This window comes from Manis pentadactyla, chromosome 3, assembly GCF_030020395.1.
Source record: "Manis pentadactyla isolate mManPen7 chromosome 3, mManPen7.hap1, whole genome shotgun sequence".
Lineage (NCBI taxonomy): Eukaryota > Metazoa > Chordata > Mammalia > Pholidota > Manidae > Manis > Manis pentadactyla.
In genome coordinates this window covers 140,427,553-140,450,387 of record NC_080021.1, presented here as the reverse complement: position 1 = coordinate 140,450,387, position 22,835 = coordinate 140,427,553, and the positions used below count along the sequence as shown (strand labels likewise).

Here is a 22,835-nt window from a genome sequence, read left to right as displayed (position 1 = left end):
AATTAAGAAAGGGCAGAAATTAATGAAATAATAAACAAACATATACTAGAGAAGATAAAGTTCTAGCATTGCCTCTCAGAGGAAACTAATAAATTGATAAACCCCTGGCGAAGTTGATCAAGAAAAAAAAAGACAGGACACAACAACCAGGAATGAAAATGGGGATATCAAAGACTTGAAAGCAATCAGAGGCTATTATAAATGTATCCTCACAAATACAAAAACAGTGGTCAGATTCTTAGAAAAATAAACCTTATTAAAGGAGGGGTAAAAAGATATGAATGAATTTATAGTCAAAATGTTCCCATAGATTGTATATAATTGTTGAATCACTACATTGTATACATGAAACCAATATGCTATTGTATTTCAACTATACTTCAATTAAAAACAAAACATTCCAGTCCCAAGTATTCTGTAGGTAAATTCAACCAAACATTTAAGAAGAAATAACACTGATTTTTCAAAGACTCTACCAAAGTCAAGAAAAATAGGGAACACTACCTAACCTATATTATGAGGCTAACTTGTTACAATATCTGACGAGAATATTTTGAGAAAGAAAATATAGGCCAATCTCATATGTAAATATAGATGCTAAGATCTGGAACAAAATAGTAACAAACCAAATCAAGGACATTTATAGGAAAGAGGTAACATAGCAGACCTGACTGCTTTCTTCTGACCTGCTTTTGAGGTTGTCCATAGGCTGGTGTCTGGGAACTTGGATTCTGAGAGGGTTCCCAAAACCCTAATTGATGAGAGTGGCTCACTGGGATCAAACTGTTTGTACAGACAATATGCTTTATGTTGAACACCTGCTTTCCTTCCGATAGATGGAATTTTGGTACATGCTGAGCAGAGTATGCCTTCATGACTAGCCCTCAATAAAAACTGATGGCACTGAGTCTCTCTGGTAGACATTTCACATGTGCTGTCACGATCATTGCTGGGTGGGTTAAGCACATCCATGTGACTCTTCTGGGAGACAACTCTTGGACACCTGATTTCCTCCAGACTGACTGCTCTATGTGCCTCTTCCCTATGCTGATCATAGCTCTCCTCACATTCTAATAATTCTTAGCCATGAGCATGACTATATGCTAAGTCCTCCTACTGCATCATCCAACCTGAGAGTGGTCTTGAGGACCCCAAACACAACAATACATCACAACAAAGGAAAGGGTTTATTCCCAGAAAGCAAGACTGGCCTAAAATTACAAAAATCAGTCAAATTAACCACATTAACAGAATGAAAGTGAAAAATAATGATAAAGAAAAATCATTTGATAAAATTCAATATAAATGCATAATAAAAATTCTCAATGAAGAAACTTTCCTTAGTTAAAAGGTAAACAAAAAGTACCTACAGCAAATATGATACTTAATAGTGAAATATTTTTCCTCTATGATTTTAAACAAGACAAAGACACTTGCTATCACCATTTATATTCAACATTGTGTTAAAGACCCCAGCCAATGAATAAAGGTAAGAAAAAGAAATAGAAGATAGTGAATATATAAAGGACAAATAACACAGATGACTCGATTATAAATGAAAATCTAAAAGAACTTACATAAAATATGAGAATTAAGAAGTGAATTCAGGTTGCTGGTATAAGATATCAATATAAAAAATCAACACAGTCACAGATACCAATAAACAGTCAAATGAAATTTAAAGATTTCATTTACAGTAAAGTAAAAAAAGCCAAGTACCTAGGAATGAATCTAACAAAGAAATACAATATTTCTAGACATGCACTCACACACATACACACACATGCAGAATCACACACAAAATCATTATTGAAAAAACCAAGACACGCAAGCAAATGGAGGAATATACCATGTTCATGGATCAGAACACTCATAATCAAAAGATGTTGAGTCTTTCCAAATGGATCTATAGACTTAATGCAATCCCAAACAAAATCACAAGAAGTATTTTTTGTTGCCCTTCACAAGCTAATTCTTGGTGAAGTGGGGAGAGAGCAGGCAGCTTACTCTACCAAATACCTGACTTATTATGAACCTACCATAAATAAGAAATGCGATATTGGCTTAAATATAGACAAACCAGTAAGACATAAATAAATCCCAGAAATAAACAATAGATTTATTCACGAATAAACTTTGACACATGACAAAGCACTCAAAACAGTAGAGAAAGGATGGTCTTTTCAATAAATGATGCTGGGACAAATGAATATCTCTATAAGAGAAAAAAATGCAATTTGACCCTTATTTACCCCATACACAAAAGTCAATTCCAGGAGGACTGTAAAGCTAAATATGAAAGGCAAAACAGTAACACTCCTTGAAGATAATATAGAAAGTATCCTCAAGAAAAGGATTGGGAAAAGGAAAGCCTTGTTAAATAGAGCACACACACCATTAACCATAAAGAAAAGGGTCTTGGATTTGATTACAATACATCTTCTCATCAAAAGACATCACTGAGAGTAAAAAGCAAGCCACAGAGATAGAAAAATATTTGGAATCATGTAACTGACAAACAGGCCATACCCAGAATACATAATATGTATCAAACTTTTGCAAATTTAAAGACAGTCCAATAGATAAACAAGCAAGAGACTAGAAAAAGCATTTCACAAAAGAAGATATCCAAAGAGCCAAAAACATGAAAAAATTATCAATTTCACTAGTCATCAGGGAGGTACAAATTAAATCCACAATAACATAACACTACATACCTATCAGTGGCATGGAGGTGAGTGGGCCCCTGCTCTGGGAACCCATGGACTGAGGCTAGCTTTGAATTTGTCACAGCCTCATTATGGGACTTTGGACAAGTCCCTTTTTTGGTCTGCTTGGGATCCTCAAGCGACCCAAGCAGTGGACGAGGAATGGATGCATGACCCTGGTAGTGCTTATTACCCTGTATGTTTATATGATCTATATGACTTCACTGTTTTATAAAATAAGACAGAATTGTAATTCTCTTAGTTAATATCCTCTTCCACGGGCAATTGATTGCTCATTTGAGAAGCTTATTTCCTAGTCTGCATATTTAAATATGTTTACATATGCTTTATAAACTAGAGTTTAATTGTTTATTATTTATTTAAAAGAGTGTTTATCATGTTCACAGACTGTTCTTGAGTTCAAAATTTGGAATAAAAAAAGCAATAAAGTCCCTTAACAGGTATTTATGAGGGGATGGAGTGTTCCAAATTTCGGGAGTTTGGAACCCATGTTCTTAACTACTGTGTTATTCTCTCTTTTGCAGAAAAAAGGAACAGAAAAGGAAGTTTAAAAAACAATGTTTTAAAGATACATATGCGGTGAGAAATGACACCAATCATTTCTCTATTTGCTATTTGGTGGTATCAAAAGAGTACTAGTCCTGCAAGATTGCAAACTAAAAGTAGGGAATCCATTTTTTAAAATTGGGAAACACTGTTATGTCTCCTACTTTGAGATGCATAATATACATCAGCACTTTCAAAGCTCTGAGAAGTCTTGAGATTAAGAAACCTGTTTGCTTTTTGCAGTCTAGCATTCCCCAAAACAATCAGATCATGGTTACCTTTTTTCATCTATGGCTGTTAGTATCTTTGGGAAAAGCAATCTAGAGTGCATAATCTAGAGCAAGTTCAAATTTAGGTTTTCCAATAGATGAAGAGAGGAAGTTACCACCCACCCTGCCCCTAAACAGTGGGTTCTGTGGGCTTCCAATTTCAGCCAACATTAGAAGGATAAAGAAAAAGCACTTCCTTTCACCAATTCCTATAGTGTCTCTAAGTTCAATCTTTCCATTACCCATACTTCCTATTCGGTCAGTTTCTTATACCAATGAGGAAGGGCCAGGCCTGTTCTATCTAGGAAGAAGGTAGGGCAAGATTGCTGCCTTTATAAAAAAAATCCAGAATTTTAAAAGTAATATTTTAAATGTTTACATTTTAATATCAAAAGCTTTGTAATAGAGAAGAAGTTCTTATAGTGTACTCAGTAGAGACTCTTTGAGCATGGTCCTTAGATACTTTCAGGGTGCCCATGATCCTAAGATGATATTTGCCTTTTTCACCATGTGGACATTTACACTGATGGTACAAAAGCAAGAGTGGACAAAACTGCTGGTTCCAGTTTTGGATACCAGGATAAAGTACGAATATAGGAAGTGTCACCAGACTCTACTGCACTCTTCACAGCTATGTACTCACAATACAAACAAATGCCAGTTTCATTTGATCTTGATGAATAAAATTGTTTTATTAAATCTCAACCCTGAGTATACTTCTTCTTTAGCATTCCATGTGACAAAACGGGAGGGATGCATAAAGTAGTTCTGCTGCATATTAAAGATGATAGCAGTCTGTGGGAAAAAATCTTGTGCAATTATTTGAGTTGCAAGCTGAACTAGCCACATTTGTCAGAGTATATACTACTTTTACTGTAAAGAACAACAGACAAACAACTATGGTTGTTCACATTTGGGTATATGGCAGACAGTTTCTCAAAAATGAGAAAAATAAACTCAAGGAAAATAACTAGCAGTATTTGTTGCTGATAAATTTCAGTTTCATGCAAAAATAAGAATTTTGAAAAACATTTCTGCTACTAGACAGTTTCCAATACTTAAAGAATTTGCTGATAAGATCCATGGTGATATTAACAAATGTGATTTTTTGGTTTTGTATAATGAAATATGTCAACACTTGGAAGGTCTGCATAACTTAGTAAACAAATATTTTCCAAAAGGCCAATGCATGATGATTCAAAATCGTATGTGGATAAAACATCCACTCAAAGTACAAGTTAGAGATCAGTGAATTTTAATGTGTAGATCTCAGTGTAACAAAACAGTTTCAAATCCCACATTGCAAGTAATCTTTAGGAAATTTCTACTTATTGCATTTTAGTGTAAGATCAAAGAAGATCCACAAAAATCTGAAAAAGTAATTAATATATTCCTGCCTTCCAATTACAAACTTATATGAGGCTGAATTTTCTTCAAATACTTCAACTAAAGCAACATATTGCGAGAAACTGAATGTTAAAGCAGATATGAAAATCCACCTGTCCTCTATTAAATCAGACATTAAAATAAATTTGCAAAAATGCAAAACAATTCTTATTAAGTTGCATTAATTTTTTTGTTCTGGAAAATTTATTTTTCAAGAAAAAATATTCTTTATATTAACATGTAATTGGGTTATTACTAGTTTTTAAAGGGTTGTTTAAATTTTTTGTTTAAATTCTAATATGGTAAACATCAGGAGATAGAACTAACAAAACAAAAGCTCTTTTCAGGGACCTCAATTTTAAGAATGTAAGAAACCTTGTGAACAAGAAGTTCAATTGCTTCTGTCTGATACATATAAAAAGGTATTGAGGAAAGATTCCTAATTAGAAAGTTACCTTTCAAATTATGTTTTCCTATTTTTAAAAACTGGCAAAATAACCACTTGCCCACCAGACTGCAGACTCCACATAAACAGAAGTAGGTACACCTTGTTCTCCATTATTTCCCCAGTGATGCATAATCTTCATACAATAAATGTTTTTTGAATGGAAAGTGGGGAAATGCAATTCTGAACTCAATATATGTATATACAATATGTATACCTATACATACATACATTCCTTAATTATCAAATATGATGGCCTATTTGTTTATTTGAAAAAATTCAATACTCCAAACTCAAGAGATGAAGTATTTTTTTCCTTTTAAGAACCACTGACATATAAAGGACAAAAACCTCAATCAGTTATTAACTCAATTCTGTTTCGAAAACTATGTTAATGCTTGTTTCATCCTCTAAATTAAGTACGAAGTGCACAAGATTCTACATAATAAACACAACAAATTGAATTACCTTTCAAAGGAGAAAGAAGGAAGAGCCAAGGAAGGTATGAGGAAAAAAGCAATAGCAAAAAAGGAACAAGAAAACAGAATAAAGGCAAGTGAGATTTTATATACTGTCCTTTTAAAAAACTTAAAATTCCAAAATGAATCTTACTTGCCCAGATAAATTTAGCCCTTAAGCAAGTCACTTATGAAAATAATAGTGTCTCAGTACCTGGCATTTCTCAAGCTCTTGCTTCAGTTGGAGAACTGCAATATGCCGTTGTCCTTCTAGGTTCCTGATGTCATGGCTTCCTCTGAATGAACGGACAATTGACTTACAGACCTCTTGGGTCATGTTAAGCCACTCCCACAGTTTATGTTGCTGCTTTTGGTTTAGTCTGACAGCATCTTTTAAGTCTACCAAGAAGGTAAAGGCTTCCTCTATACAATTTTGGTAACCCAGACATTGTCTTTGTAGCTCAGCTACTTGCTCCTTAAGAGAATGGATCCTATATTTATCAGGAGTCCCCTCTAGATGGATCTGGCTAGTTTGGTTGCTACTAGCTTGCTGGCTTTGCAAAGCTTCTCGAAGCAATTTCATCTCAAATTCCATTTCATCCTTTCGGTCTGACTCGGAGCTAAAGTTTAAGGTGGGTTTGTTTCTAATGTTGCGAACTCTGTTGGCATATTTAAGAGAATTTAAGGACTCGCCAAAATCCGAGGAGGATGGGCTGACACAAGTCATCATGACAGTCTTGGCACTGCCTCCCAGAGAATCTTTTAAAAGCCGGGTAATCTTAGCATCCCTATATGGAATATGTGAGCTTTTCCTGCGTGGGTCCCCAAGAGCACTTATTACATTGCTTAAAGCCAGTAACCCGCTGTTGATGAGAATGGATTCTTTGAATCGTTCACCAGTATTCCCTGTTTTGGTTACTCTTTCTGTTCCAGCCAAATCCACAAAGTGGAACTTTGAGATGATATGTTGAGGTAAACACCACAATCCATCTTTAGCTGCCCCCAGATTTCTTTTCACTTGACAAATGCTGATTGTAAAAATTGCATGTGATCTACTAGAGTGCTTGTTCGTTTGGGTGGCACCTGTATGCCTGGCCGCATTCCCCATCTCCAAGAGACTCATCACTTCATCTGCAGTCTCCACTTGGCATTCCTTGGCCCCGACAATCACTAAAAATAGCAATAGCAAGTGTTTAAACCAAATTTTAATCAAAATCCAGAATAATTACCCACAACACAACAGTTATCATTTGCTGAACTGCCCAAGACAGTCCTTTTAATGAATCACTATATTGTGCACTTGAAACCAATATAATATTGTATATCAACTGTACTTCAATAAAAAAGCATTCTACAAATGCACATGTATATATTGCTATGAAAAAGGAAATATAAGTTTACATGAGACAATGATTAAACCAACATTTTATGTCATTATTTATGCTCAATAAAATACTGGAAGACATGTAAAAAGAATCAATAGCATTTCAAATAATAGTCACATCAACATCATTAAACAATTTTAGATAATTTCTAAAAGGAACTATTCTAAAAGCAGTTCGATGCTTAAATTCTAAAAGATATATATGTTTATTAAATAATCAGGTTTCTTTGGAGTCACATACACAATTCTTTGAGATGGCTGACAAAAGAAAAATTCTTTATCCAGTATTTTGATTTGTAGTCTATTAGGCTAATTAAAAGATAATCAATTAATTAAATATAGAGCTCCAAAGAATTAATCAGTAGTAGATTAATTAAAAGAAATTAGTTTCTTTTGAGTATCATTAATATTTAAGTCATCCGTAGGTTTAAGGATTTTGGTATTAGAGGGTCATAACCAATGATAAATGAAAATTTCAGTATATATGAAGTTGGATATTCATGCTAAAAACGGTATCCCCTACATAATATCAGAATGCAAGGCAAACACATGAGATGGCAAGTCTAAAAAGGCAAAAAAGTTTCTATTTCAATGGCAGAACAAGAACAAAAAATAATCAAAGCTTACTACCCCTTTTATTTGTTTATATCCAAAAATATTTCAAAAAGGATTAGATGGATTTGGGATTTGAATCAGAGCAGTAAAGTTCCCGAGTCTGTGCTCAAATTACAGTGCCTTATTTCCTCTTAATCAGATCCTGTCATGTCACTGCTTCTTTGATAAATAATCATTTGTTTTCATTCTTTCCATCATGACACCTTTTTTAACAACTTAGCTCATTTAAACTTCTAAAGTGCCTATATTACAAACAGGGAGTGCTAAAATATCAGTGATTATAAACTATGACAATGCAACTGTAAATCATAGCATAACATTTATACTATTTCTTAATGCTAGGATATGGCTTAGCACTAATCGATGGTCCTCAAATTCAGCTGCAAAATCACCAGGGACCTTAATAAAAGAGAAAGTACCAGTGCCAGGCTTCATCCCAGACTGGTTCATCAGAATCTCTGAAAGGTGGGGCCCAGAAATCAGTATTTCTCAAAAAGCTTCCAAGGTGAGGTTAATTGTACAGCAACCAAGTTGGATACTAACCACTCCTTCACACAGAGGAACTAAATAAATATGTCAACCAAATGTATGTTGGTTTGAGTGGGACACATAAGACAATTTGTTACATCCTTCCAAACTTTTGCAAGATTAATATCAGTTATGGAATACCTTGACCATAAAGTTTATCAGGAGTGATAGTGTATACTTCTGTATTGTTTGAGTTTTATAATAAACATTTTTTTTATCTTTTAATAAAAAATTAAAATATTCAATAATTACATTTCTTTAGACACAGAGAAGCTTAAAACATCAGTCTGAATTCTGTCCAGAAAAAATAAATTATGTTAAATTATCTAATAAGACCATAAACTACCATGCATGCATTTTTTTCTAAAAAAACCAAAACAAAAACCAATTTCTTCAAGCATCCCGGAATGCCAGGGCTTCCAGGACAGGTCCTGCAAGGAAGCACCTTACTGCCCCCTTCAGACTGCTGTTTGAATGAAAATAACCATCTTTCCTAACTGCTAGGAAATTCCCCTAGAGAGCCAATTCTCTGGCAGGATCTTTTATCTCCACGAAGGTTCTACTAAATGTGTTTTCCAGGGCAGGAAGACATCCAAGAACAGTCATTGTTATTAATAATAGTGAAAATCTGGAAAGAGCCCCAATGTCCAACAATATAATATTAAATGAACTATTATACTATTATAATACATTCAGAAAACAAATTACCACATGATCATGAAGTCATAAGTTTGAAAAATATTTAATGATGTGAAAATGTTCATAACACAAATATTAAGTAAAAACATAAGATGCAATACTGTATGTGGGGTTGCAAGTATATATATGTATTTTAATTATACATGCATAGAAAAAGAAATCTGGAAGGAAGCACACCAAAAAGAGAAGCTATTTCTGGGTTCTGGGATTAAAAATGATCTTAACTTTCTTCCTCATACTTCTCTGTTATCAAAATGTTCTATGTCAAACATATTACCTTTTAAATCAGAAAAGCAAAAAGTGTTATTCTTTAAAATACTTGTATTTTGACTCTCCCACTTGGATATTTATGCAAATATTTAATCTATTGGTTATTTAATTATTTTTGGATATTTAATTAGATTAACAAGTGCTGGCAAGCACAGAAAGTCAGACTTTGAGAAGCATAACAAAGGACAGGTAAATGTCAATATGGAAAGGCAAACACATAAACTTTCCAAATTAAAGAAAAAAGAAGCAATGGGTGTACTGGGACAAAATCAAAGTCCCAGAATGAACACTAAGAGAGAAGCCATCCCCAGTCTCAAGGCAACTCTGGGAGAAATATAAGTACAAAAACTAGTTCACAGTCTCACTTAAGGTCAGCCCAGAGTGGAGACAATAATAGGAAATAAATATCATGAATTACAACTTAATAAAACTTCAGCTTATCAGTCAGTCTGAACTTCTACTTCTTATTTGGGTGATTTAGTGGATATTGGTTATCAATAAGTAGTCAATTTTAAAGTAAAAACCAATTCATTGTGCTCCTACATTTGTTTTAAAGATTCTTTAAAATATATTCAGGAACTGAATTAAATTCTATCTATGCTAATAAAGGCTACCATTCAGTAGGCTACTTTACCTGTGTTTCCTTTTTCATCTTCTCGGATGTGAAGATCCTTCACAGATGTCTCCAATTCTAGAAGATCTCTTAGGTCTTCCTTGTATACTTCTATATAAGACACTTTTACATTGAAGTCAGTGCTAGGACTGTCAGAGATGCTCTGAAATAGTTCTTGGATAGCTCGAGGAATGATACCCCTTTGACTCTGCACAACTGAAGCTGAAAATTTAGAAAAAGAAATCACATCTGAAACTTAAAATTTAAGGAAAGCTAATTTATAACCAATACATTTATTTTCTTACATTTCTCTATTATAAATTTTTTTATTAAGGTACCATTGATATACACTCTTATGAAGGTCTCACAAGAAAAACAATGTGGTTATTACATTCACCCTTATTATCAAGTCCCTTCCCATACCCCATTGCAATCACTGTCCATCAGTGTAGTAAGATGCCACAGAGTCCCTATTTATCTTCTCTGAGCTACACTGTCTTCCCCATGACCCCACACATATGATGTATACCAATCATGATACCCCACAATCCCCTTCTCCCTCCCTCCCCACCCGCCCTCCTCTACCCCTCCCCTTTGGTAGTCCCTTCTTGGAGTCTATGAGTCTGCTGCTATTTTGTTCCTTCAGTTTTGCTTCATTGTTATACTCCACAAATGAGGGAAATCATTTGGTATTTGTCTTTTTCTGCCTGACTTATTTCACTGAGCATAATACCCTCTAGCTTCAACCATGTTGTTGCAAATGGTAGGATTTGTTTCTTTCTTATGGCTGAATAGTATTCCATTGTGTATATGTACCATATCTTCTTTATCCATTCATCTACTGATGGACACTTAGGTTGCTTCCGTATCTTGGCTATTACTATATTAAAAAATTTTTTTAACTGTAACTATAAAATTCATAGGTAAAGGTTTTTACATGCATGCTTTTACTCAAAATTCATTCACACATTTATTCAACAAATATTTATGTAGTGCCCATTACATACCAGCCAGCATCCTTGGACCCTGGGAACACATTAGTGAACAAAATGGGAGAAAAAAAATTCCTGCCCTTATGGGACTTGATTGAAGAAGAGCAGATAACAGCAAAAAGGAATAACTGCTAAGTGAATTATATGGTATATTAAAAGTGATAAGAATACTTGGAGAAAAAATAAGGTAAGGGAGACTGGAAGTTGGAAGGTACTTGCAACTAAGTAGGAAAGTTATGATGGGCATCATTGAGAAGCTGACATGTGAAAGAGGTGGTGGAGGAGCCACGGAGGTTCTTGAGGGAAAAGTGTCCCAGTCAGAGAGAACAGCCAATGCGAAGGTGCTAAACAGGTGTGATCCACAAAAGGCCAGTGCAGCTGAAGCAGAGGGGAGAATGAGATCAGAGAGGAGACAGAAGCAAGTGCACACAGGTCCCTGTAGACTAGGATAGACCTTGGGATTTATTCTGAATGAGATGAGAGCCACTGGAACATCTTTTTTTCAAACTTGGGATTTAAAAACATCAACTCCAGCTGTTGTTATTTATATCTATCATAGCACAACAGGGGCAGCAGAGAGGAGGCCAGTTAGGAGACCAATGCAGTGATATGGAATCAAAGGGATTGAGGATAGACATGATGGTGGCTCACACAAGGGTGGCAGCACAGAAAGGTGAGAAGGTTCTGAATTTATGTTGAAGGAAGAGCAATTAAGTTTCCCTCACAGATTTGAGTGGAATGTGAGAGAAACAACGAGTCGAGGATGACTACAAGGTTTTGTCTTGAGCCACCAAAGTTGCAATCAACTGATATGGGGAAGAGCAGTTGCTGTGTTCGTTCAAGGGGAAAATAGCAGAAGTCCATTTCTTGACTTATTTAAGTTGAGATGTCTATTACACATCCAGTTGGGAAGGTTGATTACAGATATGGAGATGTGAGTCAAGAGTTCAAGAGAAAGGTGAGAAAAAAGATGGTATGAGAAGTGAGGCAGAAACCCTACCCCAAAAGTCACAGAAAACACAAAAATACAGCAAATAAAACTAATCCTGAAAAAGTGACCTGAAGACTGCAGAACAGACTACTTTCATTTGGGGAAAAAGAGAAGATCTCAAAGAAAAGGGTAAAGTGGCAAAGTCGCAATACGCCATGACCCAAGTCCTACACCTACCACAGGCCACAGGCAGAAGGAAGAGAAACAAAGCAGGGAGGGAGTAGAAGCCCAGGACTGCTCTACACAGAGCCCTGGTGATCTGATCCAGGAGCACAAACTCACATTACATGGTGCTTTGTAGATTAGTGGGGTGGGAATGGAAAGATGAATACCTGTAGAGGGTGAGATTTCAGTCACTTGTGGAGAACAGGTATGCACAACTGCCCCCCCGGGACAAAAGAAAGGCGGGCAGATTGAAAGACTTCCCAGCAGCAAGAAGGGTGCTAAAGGGGCAAATATTACACAGAGTTAGCTGCTCAGGAGAAGGCGCAGGTGGACAAAATCATGCTGGCATGCTCAGCTGAGCAGGTTGGGAACTCTCAGGAGCTTCAGTCACTCCATCTCCCGGGCTGGCAATGCAGCCCCAAGGCCCCTCACTGAGATATGCTGCTTGCTGCTCCTTCTGCCCATCAGGCACTTGTCCACTCACCAGATGGAGGGTGGCTCTGCCTATGACAGCTACAGGAGCATAGCACAGAGGCTCCTCCCTGCCTGAACAGCCCACTGGACCTGGCAGTGGAGGCAGGCATTACAGCTGGGAATTCAGGAAACCACCCCACCTAAGCTCTTTCCACCTGACATGAGAGGGTTCCATTTGCCTGTGACCCCTACCATTGCTGCAGGTACATGGCAGCTCCAGACAGTAGAGATTCTGGGCCCTAGAGGGTGCAACCTATACAAAATTATTATTTCATAGGAAACACTAAAAAAATGAAATGGCAAAGGAATTTTGTTGAAACAAAATTAGAAGAAAAACTCCAGAAAGAGGACTAATTGAAACTGACATCACCAATCATCTCGATAAAGATGTCAAAAAAAGGCATAACCATCCTCATGGACCTACAGAAAAATATTCAGGATCTCAGGGAGGGCTTCAACAAGAGATAAAAACTTGGAAAAAGACAGTATCTAAAATGAAACATACAATGGAGGGATTTAAATGTAGATCAGATGAGGTAGCAGAGATGGTAAATGAAATAGAAATTAAGAGAACAGTACAACAAAAAAGCTGAGAAACAGAAACAAAAAAGGATCTCTAGGAATGAGAGAATAATAAGACAGCTGTGTGACCAAACCAAAAGGGACTATATTTACATTGTAGAGGTACCAGAAGAAGAAAAGAGAGAAAAGGGGATAAAAAGTCTCTTTAAGGAAATAACTGCTGAAAACTTCCCCAATCTGGGGAAGGAAATAGTCTCTCAGGTCATGAAACGGCAGCAATCTCCCAACACAAGGAACCTTAGGAAGACAACACAAAGACAAATAATGACTAAAATGGCAAAGATCAAGGACAGGAGAGAGTACTGAAAGAAGCTAGAGAGAGAAAAAGATCATATACAAAGATAAGCCCATCAGGCTATCAGCAGAGTTCTCAGGAGAAATGTTACAGGTCAGAAGGGAGTGGCATGATATATTTAATGCAATGAAAAAGAAGGGGCTCCAAACAGGAAAACTCTACTTGGGAAGATGATCATTTAAATTTGAAGCAGGGGTTAAACAATTTCCAGATATGCAACAGATGAGGGAATTCACCACCCACAAACCATCTCTATGGTGTATGTTAAAGTGACTGCTCTAGACGGAAGTGCTTGTAAGGCTAAATAGCTGGTGCCAGAGAAAATAAAACCACAGTAAAGGAAGCTAAGCAAATACAAATTTAAATCAAGTACCACAAAGATAGTCAGGAGATACACAGAGTACAGAATATGACACCTAATATACACACAGTGGAGGAGGAAGAACAAGGGGAGAAAAAAAAACAACCTTTACAATCTGTCTGAAATAGCATAATAACTGATTTAAGATAGACTATTAGATAGTAAGGAAGATATCCTTTAACCTTTGGTAATCACAATTCTAAAGCCTACAATAGCAGTAAGTACATATCTATCAATAATTACCCTAAATGTAAATGGACTGACTGCACCAATCAAAAGACACAGAGTCACTGAACGGATAAAAAAAAACAAGACCCATCTATAGCTGTCTACAAGAGATTCATTTCAAACTCAAAGACATACACAGACTAAAAGTGAAGTGATGGAAAAGGTTATTTCATGCAAATGATAGGGAGATAAAAGCAGGAGTAGCAGTACATATATTAGACAAAATAGACTTGAAAACAAAGAAAGTAACAAGACACAAAGAAGGATATTACATAATGATAAAGGGGTCAGTCCAACAAGACTATATAACAAATATACATATGCACTCAACAAAGGAGCACCGACATATGTCAAAGAAGTACTAACAGAATTAAAGGGAAAAATAGAATGCAATGCATTCATTCTAGGAGACTTCAACACTTCACTCTCTCCAAAGGAAAGATCAACCAGACAGAAAATAAGTAAGGAGACAGAGGCCCTGAAAAACACATTATAACAGATGGACCTAACAGACATCTACAGAACTCTACAACCAAAAGCAGCAGAATGCACATTCTTCTCAAGTGCACATGGAACATTTTCAAGAATAGGTCATATATTAGGTGACAAAAAGAGCCTCAGTAAATTCTAAAAGATTAAAATTGTACCAACCAGCTTCTCAGACCACAAAGTATGAAACTAGAAATAAATTACACAAAGAAAATAAAAAATCCCACAAACACATGGAGGCTTCACAACATACTCTTAAATAACCAATGGATCAATGACCAAATAAAAACAGAAATCAAGCAATATATGGAAACAAATAACAACAATAATTCAACACCACAAAATCTGTGGGATGCAGTGAAGGCCGTGCTAAAAGGGAAGTATATTGCAATACAGGCCTACCTCAGGAAAGAAGAAAAATCACATATGAACAGTCTAAACTCACAATTAACAAAACTAGAAAAAGAAGAACAAATGAGGCCCAAAGTCTGTAGAAGGAGGGACATAATAAAGATTACAGCAGAAATAAATAAAACTGAGAAGAATAAAACAGTAGAAAGAATCAATGAAAGCAAGAGCTGGTTCTTCAAGAAAATAACAAAACACATAAACCCCTAGCCAGACTCATAAAGAAAAAAAGAGAGTCTACACACATAAACAGAATCAGAAATGAGAAAGGAAAAATCACTACAGTCATACAGAAATACAAAGAATTATTAGAGAATACTATGAAAAATTATATGCTAACAAATTGGATAACCCAGGAGAAATGGACAACTTGTTATAAAAATAAAACCTTCCAAGGCTGACCCAGAAAGAAACAGAAAATCTGGACAGACTGATTACCAGCAATGAAATTGAATTGGTAATCAAAAAACTACCGAAGAACAAAACGCCTGGACTAGATGGCTTCGCCGCTGAATTTTATCAAACACTTAGTGAAGACCTAATACCCATCCTCCTTAATGTTTTTCAAAAAGTAGAAGAGGAGGGAATACTTCCAAACTCATTCTATGAGACCAGCATCACTTAATACCAAAACCAGGCAAAAACACCACCAAGAAGAAAATTACAGACTGATATTCCTGATGAACACAGATTCAAAAATACTTAACAAAATACTAGCAAACCAAATTCAAAAATATATCAAAAAGATCATCCACTATGATTAATAGGATTTATTCCAGGGATGCAAGGATGGTACAATATTAGAAAATCCATCAACAACATCCACCACATAAACAGAAAGAAGGACAAAAACCACATGATCATCTCCATAGATGCTGACAAAGCATTCGACAAAATTCAACATCCATTCATGATAAAAACTCTCAATAAAATGGGTATAGAGGGCAGGTACCTCACATTATAAAGGCCATATATGACAAGCCTACAGCCAACATCATACTGAACAGTGAGAAGCCCAAAGCTTTTCCTCTAAGAGCGGGAACAAGACAGGGATGCTCACTCTCCCCACTGTTATTTAACATAGTATTGGAGGACCTAGCCACGGTAATTAGACAAAACAAAGAAATACAAGGAATCCAGATTGGTAAAGAAGAAGTCAAACTGTCACTATTTGCAGATGACATGATATTGTACATAAAAAACCCTAAGGACTCCACTCCAAAACTACTAGAACTGCTATCGGAATACAGCAAAGTTGCAGGATACAAAATTAACACACAGAAATCTGTGGCTTTCCTATACACTATCAATGAACTAATAGAAAGAGAAATCAGGAAAATAATTCCATTCACAATTGCATCAAAAAGAATAAAATACTTAGGAATAAATCTTACCAAGGAAGTGAAAGACCTATACCCTGAAAACTGTAAGACACTCTTAAGAGAAATTAAAGAGGACACTAACAAATGGAAACTAATCCCATGCTCTTGGCTAGGAAGAATTAATATAGTCAAAATGGCCATCCTGCCCAAAGCAATATACAGATTCGATGCAATCCCTATCAAATTACCAACAGCATTCTTCAATGAACTGGAACAAATAGTTCAAAAATTCATATGGAACCGACAAAGACCCCGAATAGCCAATGCAATCCTGAGAAGGAAGAATAAAGTGGGGGGGGATCTTGCTCCCCAACTTCAAGCTCTACTACAAAGCCACAGTAATCAAGACAATTTGGTACTGGCACAAGAATAGAGCCACAGACCAGTGGAACACCAGACATTAACCCAAACATATATGGCCAATTAGTATTTGATAAAGGAGCCATGGACATACAATGGGGAAATGACAGTCTCTTCAACAGATGGTGCTGGCAGAACTGGACAGCTACATGTAAGAGAATGAAACTGGATCACTGTCTAACCCCATACACAAAAGTAAACTCCAAATGGATCAAAGACCTGAATGTAAGTCATGAAACCATAAAACTCTTAGAAAAAAACATAGGCAAAAATCTATTGGACATAAACATGAGTGACTTCTTCATGAACATATCTCCCCGGGCAAGGGAAACAAAGGCAAAAATGAACAAGTGGGACTATATCAAGCTAAAAAGCTTCTGTACAGCAAAGGACACCATCAATAGAACAAGAAGGTATCCTAGAGTATGGGAGAACATATTCATAAATGACAGATCCGAAAAGGATTGACATCCAAAATATATAAAGAGCTCACACGCCTCAACAAACAAAAAGCAAATAATCCAATTAAAAAATGGGCAGAGGAGCTGAACAGACAGTTCTCCAAAGAAGAAATTCAGATGGCCAACAGACACATGAAAAGATGCTCCACATCGCTTGTCATCAGAGAAATGCAAATTAAAACTACAATGACATATCACCTCACACCAGTAAGGATCACCACCATCCAAAAGACAAACAACAACAAATGTTGGTGAGGTTGCAGAGAGAGGGGAACCCTCCTACACTGCTGGTGAGAATGCAAATTAGTTCAACCATTGTGGAAAGCAGTATGGTAGTTCCTCAAAAAGCTCAGAATAGAAATACCATTTGACCCAGGAATTCCACTTCTAGGAATTTACCCTAAGAATGCAGCACTCCAGTTTGAAAAAGAAAGGTGCATCCCTATGTTTATCACAGCACTATTTACAATAGCCAAGAAATGGAAGCAACCTAAGTGTCCATCAGTAGATGAATGGATAAAGAAGATATGGTACATATACACAATGGAATATTACTCAGCCATAAGAAAAAACAGATCCTACCATTTGCAACAACATGGATGGAGCTAGAGGGTATTATGCTCAGTGAAATAAGCCAGGTGGAGAAAGACAAGTACCAAATGATTTCACTGATATGTGGAGTATAAGAACAAAGAAAAACTGAAGGAACAAAACAACAGCAGAATTACAGAACCCAAGAATGGACTAACAGTTACCAAAGGGAAAGGAACTGGGCAGGAGGGGTGGGGAGGGATGAGGGCAGGGAAAAAGAAAGGGGGCCTTATGATTAGCATGTATAATGAGGGGGGGCATAGGGAGGGATGTGCAACACAGAGAAGACAAGTAGTGAGTCTACAGCATCTTACTACACTGATAGACAGTGACTGTAATGGGGTTTGTGGGGTGGACTTGGTGAAGGTGTGAGTCTACTATAATGTTCTTCATGTAATTGTAGATTAATGATAATAAAGTGAACATAAATAAAAGAAAGGTGTATCAAAAAGATCATCCACTATGATTAATAGGATTTATTCCAGGGATACAAGGATGGTACAATATTAGAAAATCCATCAACATCATCCACCAAATCAGCAAAAAGGACAAAAACCACATAATCATCTCCATAGATGCTGAAAAAGCATTTGACAAAATTCAACATCCATTCATGATAAAAACTCTCAACCAAATGGGTTTAGAGGGCAAGTACCTCAACATAATAAAGGCCATATATGACAAACCCACAGCCAATATCATACTTAACAGTGAGAAGCTGAAGGCCTTTCCTTTAAGATTGGGAATAAGACAAGGATGCCCACTCTCTCCACTATTATTCAACATAGTTCTGGAGGTCCTCACCATGGCAATCAGACAACACAAAGAAATAAAAGGCATCTAGATTGGTGAAGAAGAAGTTAAACTGGTACTGTTTTCAGATGACAGGATATTGTACATAAAAAGTCCTAAAGAATCCACTCCAAAACTACTAGATCTAATATCTGAATTCAGGAAAGTTGCAGGACACAAAATTAAAACACAGATACCTGTTACATTCCTATACGCTAATGATGAACTAGCAGAAAGAAAAATCAGGAAAACAATTCCATTTACAATTGCATCAAAAAGAATAAACTACCTAGGAATAAACCTGACCAAGGAAGTGAAAGACCTATACTCTGAAAACTACAGGACACTCATGAGAGAAATTAAGGAAGATACCAATAAATGGAAACACAATCCATGCTCAGGAATAGGAAGATTAATATTCTCAAAATGGCCATCCTGCCTAAAGCAATCGACAGATTCAATGCAATTCCTGTCAAAATACCAACAGCATTCTTCAATGAACTAGAGAAAATTGTTCTAAAATTCATGGAACCACAAAAGACCCCAAATAGCCAAAGCAATCTTGAGAAGGAAGAATAAAGCGGCGGGAATTATGCTCCCCAACTTCAAGCTCTACTACAAAGCCATAGTAATCAAGACAATTTGGTACTGGCACAAGAACAGACCCATAGACCAATGGAACAGACTAGAAATCCCAGATATAAACCCAACCACATATGGTCAGTTAATATACGATAAAGGAACTATGGACATACAATGGGGAAATGACAGCCTCTTCAAGAACTGGTGTTGGCAAAACTGGACAGCTACATGCAAGAGAATGAAACTGGAGTATTGTCTAACCCATACATAAAAGTAAACTCAAAATGGTTCAAAGACCTGAATGTAAGTCATGAAATCATAAATCTCTTAGAAGACAACATAGGCAAAAATCTCCTGAAAATAAACATGAGCATCTTCTTCCTGAACGCATCTCCTCGAGCAAGGGAAACAAAAGCAAAAATGAACACACGGGACTACATCAAACTAAAAAGCTTCTGTACAGCAAAGGACACCATCAACAGAACAAAAAGGCATCCTAAAGTATGGGAGAATATATTTGTAAATGACAAATACAAGGGGTTAAATCCAAAATATACAAAGAACTCACATGTCTTAACACCCAAAAAGCAAATAACCTGATTAAAAAATGGGAGGAGGACATGGAGAAACAATTCTCCAAAGAAGAAATTCAGATGGCCAACAGGCACATGAAAAGATGCTCCACATCAGTAATTATTAGGGAAATTCAAATTAAAACCACAATCAGCTATCACCTCACACCAGTTAGGATGAGTAGCATTAAAAAGACTAAGAACAACAAATGTTGGCAAGGATGCAGAGAAAGGGGAACCCTCCTACCCTGCTGGTGGGAATGTAAGCTAGTTCAACCATTGTGGAAAGCAATATGGAGCTTCCTCAAAAAACTAAAAATAGAAATACCATTTGACCCAGGAATTCCACTCCTAGGAATTTACCACAGAATACAAGTTCTCAAATTCCAAAAGACAAATGCACCCCTCTGTTTATCGCAGTGCTATTTACAATAGCCAAGATACGGAAGCAACCTAAGTCTCCATCAATAGATGAATGGATAAAGAAGATGTGGTACATATACACAATGGAATACTATTCAGCCATAAGAAAGAAACAAATCCTACCATTTGCAACAACATGGATGGAGCTAGAGGGTATATGCTCATTGAAATATGCCAGGCAGAGAAAGACAAGTACCAAACGACTTCCCAAATTTTGTGGAGTATAACAATGAAGCATAACTGAAGGAACAAAACAACAGCAGACTCACAGACTCCAAGAAGGGACTAGTGGTTACCAAAGGGAAGGGGTGGGGAAGGGCACGTGGGGAGGAAGGGAGAAGGGGATTGAAGTGTATTATGATTAGTATACATGGTGTGGGGGGGATCACGGGGAAGACAGTGTAGCACAGAGAAGACAAGTAGTGACTCTGTGGCATCTTACTCCCCTGACAGACAGTGACTGCAATGGGGTATGGTGGGGGGACTCAATAATATTGGTGAATGTCATAACCACATTGTTTTTTATGTGAAACCTTCATAAGAGTGTATATAATATATTTTCAAAATTGTATAAAAAATGGAAAGAAAAACAACTTGCTTCCAAATTGAAGATTACTACTATTTAGATTTTTGGTAAGAAACACATCCTGAAAATCTTAACTTCTATTAACTTGGGCTGCCTTTCATCTAATTTAAGATGCAAGGCTGCCATCATGTGGCAAGTAAAGGAAGCTGTGGGTTTTTCCAATGTAAGGGAGAAATTGATTCTTTTTTGAGAGCTTCCAGAACTAGACTATAAACTACAGTATTTTTTAAATATTATCCCATTTGATTGAGGAAACAAGGCTAAGAGAGGTTAGAAAATTTGCACAAAGCCACACAACTGAACTAAGACTCAAACACAAGTTTATGTGATTCCCAAGCTACTTTTTCAAGCTCTTTTTCTTTTCCCTCTTCCTTTCTTTTTTGTTTTTTTTGAGGTACAGTTGATACACAATATTATACTGGTTTCAAGTATACAACACAGTGGTCCAGCAGTTACACACATTATTAAAATCCTCACCCCAACTAGTGCAGTTACTATCTGCCAACACATAAAGATATTACAGAATATATATATATATATGCATTCTAGAAATGCCAGGATATCAAGCTGATCGGAAATAGCTCACTCACTTCCCATTTCAGAAAAAAAATCACAATAATTCCAAAGACTTATCAAAAAGCAGGATTGCAAATAATATTTGTAATAAAGCAATGTATTTTGGTAACCTAAATATCACATTTTCAATGTTATAGTTATATTCCTGAAATAGACTATTTCAGAGAGAGAATTTTAAAAGTTTTATACTTCAATAGTCATCATTTAGCTATTATACACTAAAGAGTACACAAAGATAAAAATTTTAAGAGGCAGTTATGCATGGTAAAAGTTAGTGAATCCGAGGTTCTGAAAAGCAGGAATATGAATATTAGTTTAAGGAAGCATCATATTGTAAAATAAGAGATTTCCATCCTGCCAAAGTGCCAAGCATGGTGTTCTGGACAATGCAAGTAGTCAAGAAATTATTTATTGGGGAAAAACACAGTATTATATGTATGGTCAATAAACAAACAGCAAATGATTGACTCACAACTGATTTCCTACAGAGACAGCCTTACAATGAAATAAAAAATGCTCACTAACTTTACTAATCCACCAAGAAATTTAACTTCAAACAACAAAGTACAGTTTTTCAGCAATCAGATGGCAAAGAGAAATATTTGGGATTTATAATACAGTAAGAGGCAAGGATATGAGCAAATGGCTTTCATACATTGGTGGTAGAACATGAACTAGTTCAGCCTTTGGAGGGTATTTTGTCAGTATCTACCCACATTTTAAATATGCATATCCTTTGACTTAACAATTCACTTCTGGGACTCTACTTTGTAGAAATAGCTAACAAATGGATGCAAAGTTAAATATAGAAAGATATGCACTGCAGCTTTTTTATAATAGTAAAAATCAGAAACGACCTAAATGTCCATTAATACTGGAATGGATGAACTATGATCCATTCAAACTGTCGAATACTATACAGCCAAAAAATAAGGTTAAATTCTTTGACCTACAAGGGAAAAAGTAAAATATTTTATACTGTTAAGTACAAAAAGAAATTCACAGAACCACAGTTGTTAACACCTCATTAAACAAAATGAAACAAAAACTACATGTGCAAGTTTATAATATGTCTATAAAGATGTCTAGAGGACTCTAGAATGATGTACATCAAACTGTTATTTCCTGGAAATGACAGGAGCTCTTCATTTCTAAAACATCACTTGCAATCCCACTTTACATTTCTCCTACTTCTTCTAAGTCCTGGTTGCAGGATTCCTAATAGTTACTAGTGGTTTATTAGGAGATACAAAATCTGATCAGTTTAACTCATTTATTTCTATGTTAAGTTACATTAAAAATGACAACAGGTTTCTGGAGCAGGGAGTTGCGGGTTGGGGAAATGGGTGAAGATGGTCAAAAGGTATAAACTTCCAGTTGTAAGAGTAATTAAGCTCTGGAGATGTAATGTATAGCCTGGTGACTACAGTTAACAATACTGTATTGTATATTTGAAAGTTGTTAAAAGAGATCTTAAAAGTTTCCTCACACACAAAAAATATGTAACCATGTGAGGTTATTGATGTTAGCTAAGCTTACTGTGGTAACCATTTTGCAATACATGCATCCATCACATCATTATT

The 22,835-nt window shown here is 36.0% G+C and overlaps 1 protein-coding gene across 10 annotated transcripts in view; it reads right to left on the bottom strand.

The window, feature by feature from the left end:
- Positions 1–22,835, bottom strand: part of KIF27 (kinesin family member 27) — a 147,889-nt gene that overhangs the window by 111,279 nt on the left and 13,775 nt on the right. For all 10 annotated transcript variants that reach the window (XM_057498536.1, XM_057498539.1, XM_057498537.1 and 7 more), the window contains 2 exons: positions 9,964–10,164; positions 6,048–7,003 (listed from right to left, as the gene is read on the bottom strand). In XM_057498536.1, the coding sequence (XP_057354519.1) occupies positions 6,048–7,003; positions 9,964–10,164 (1,157 nt within the window). The remainder of the gene's footprint in view (positions 1–6,047; positions 7,004–9,963; positions 10,165–22,835) is intronic.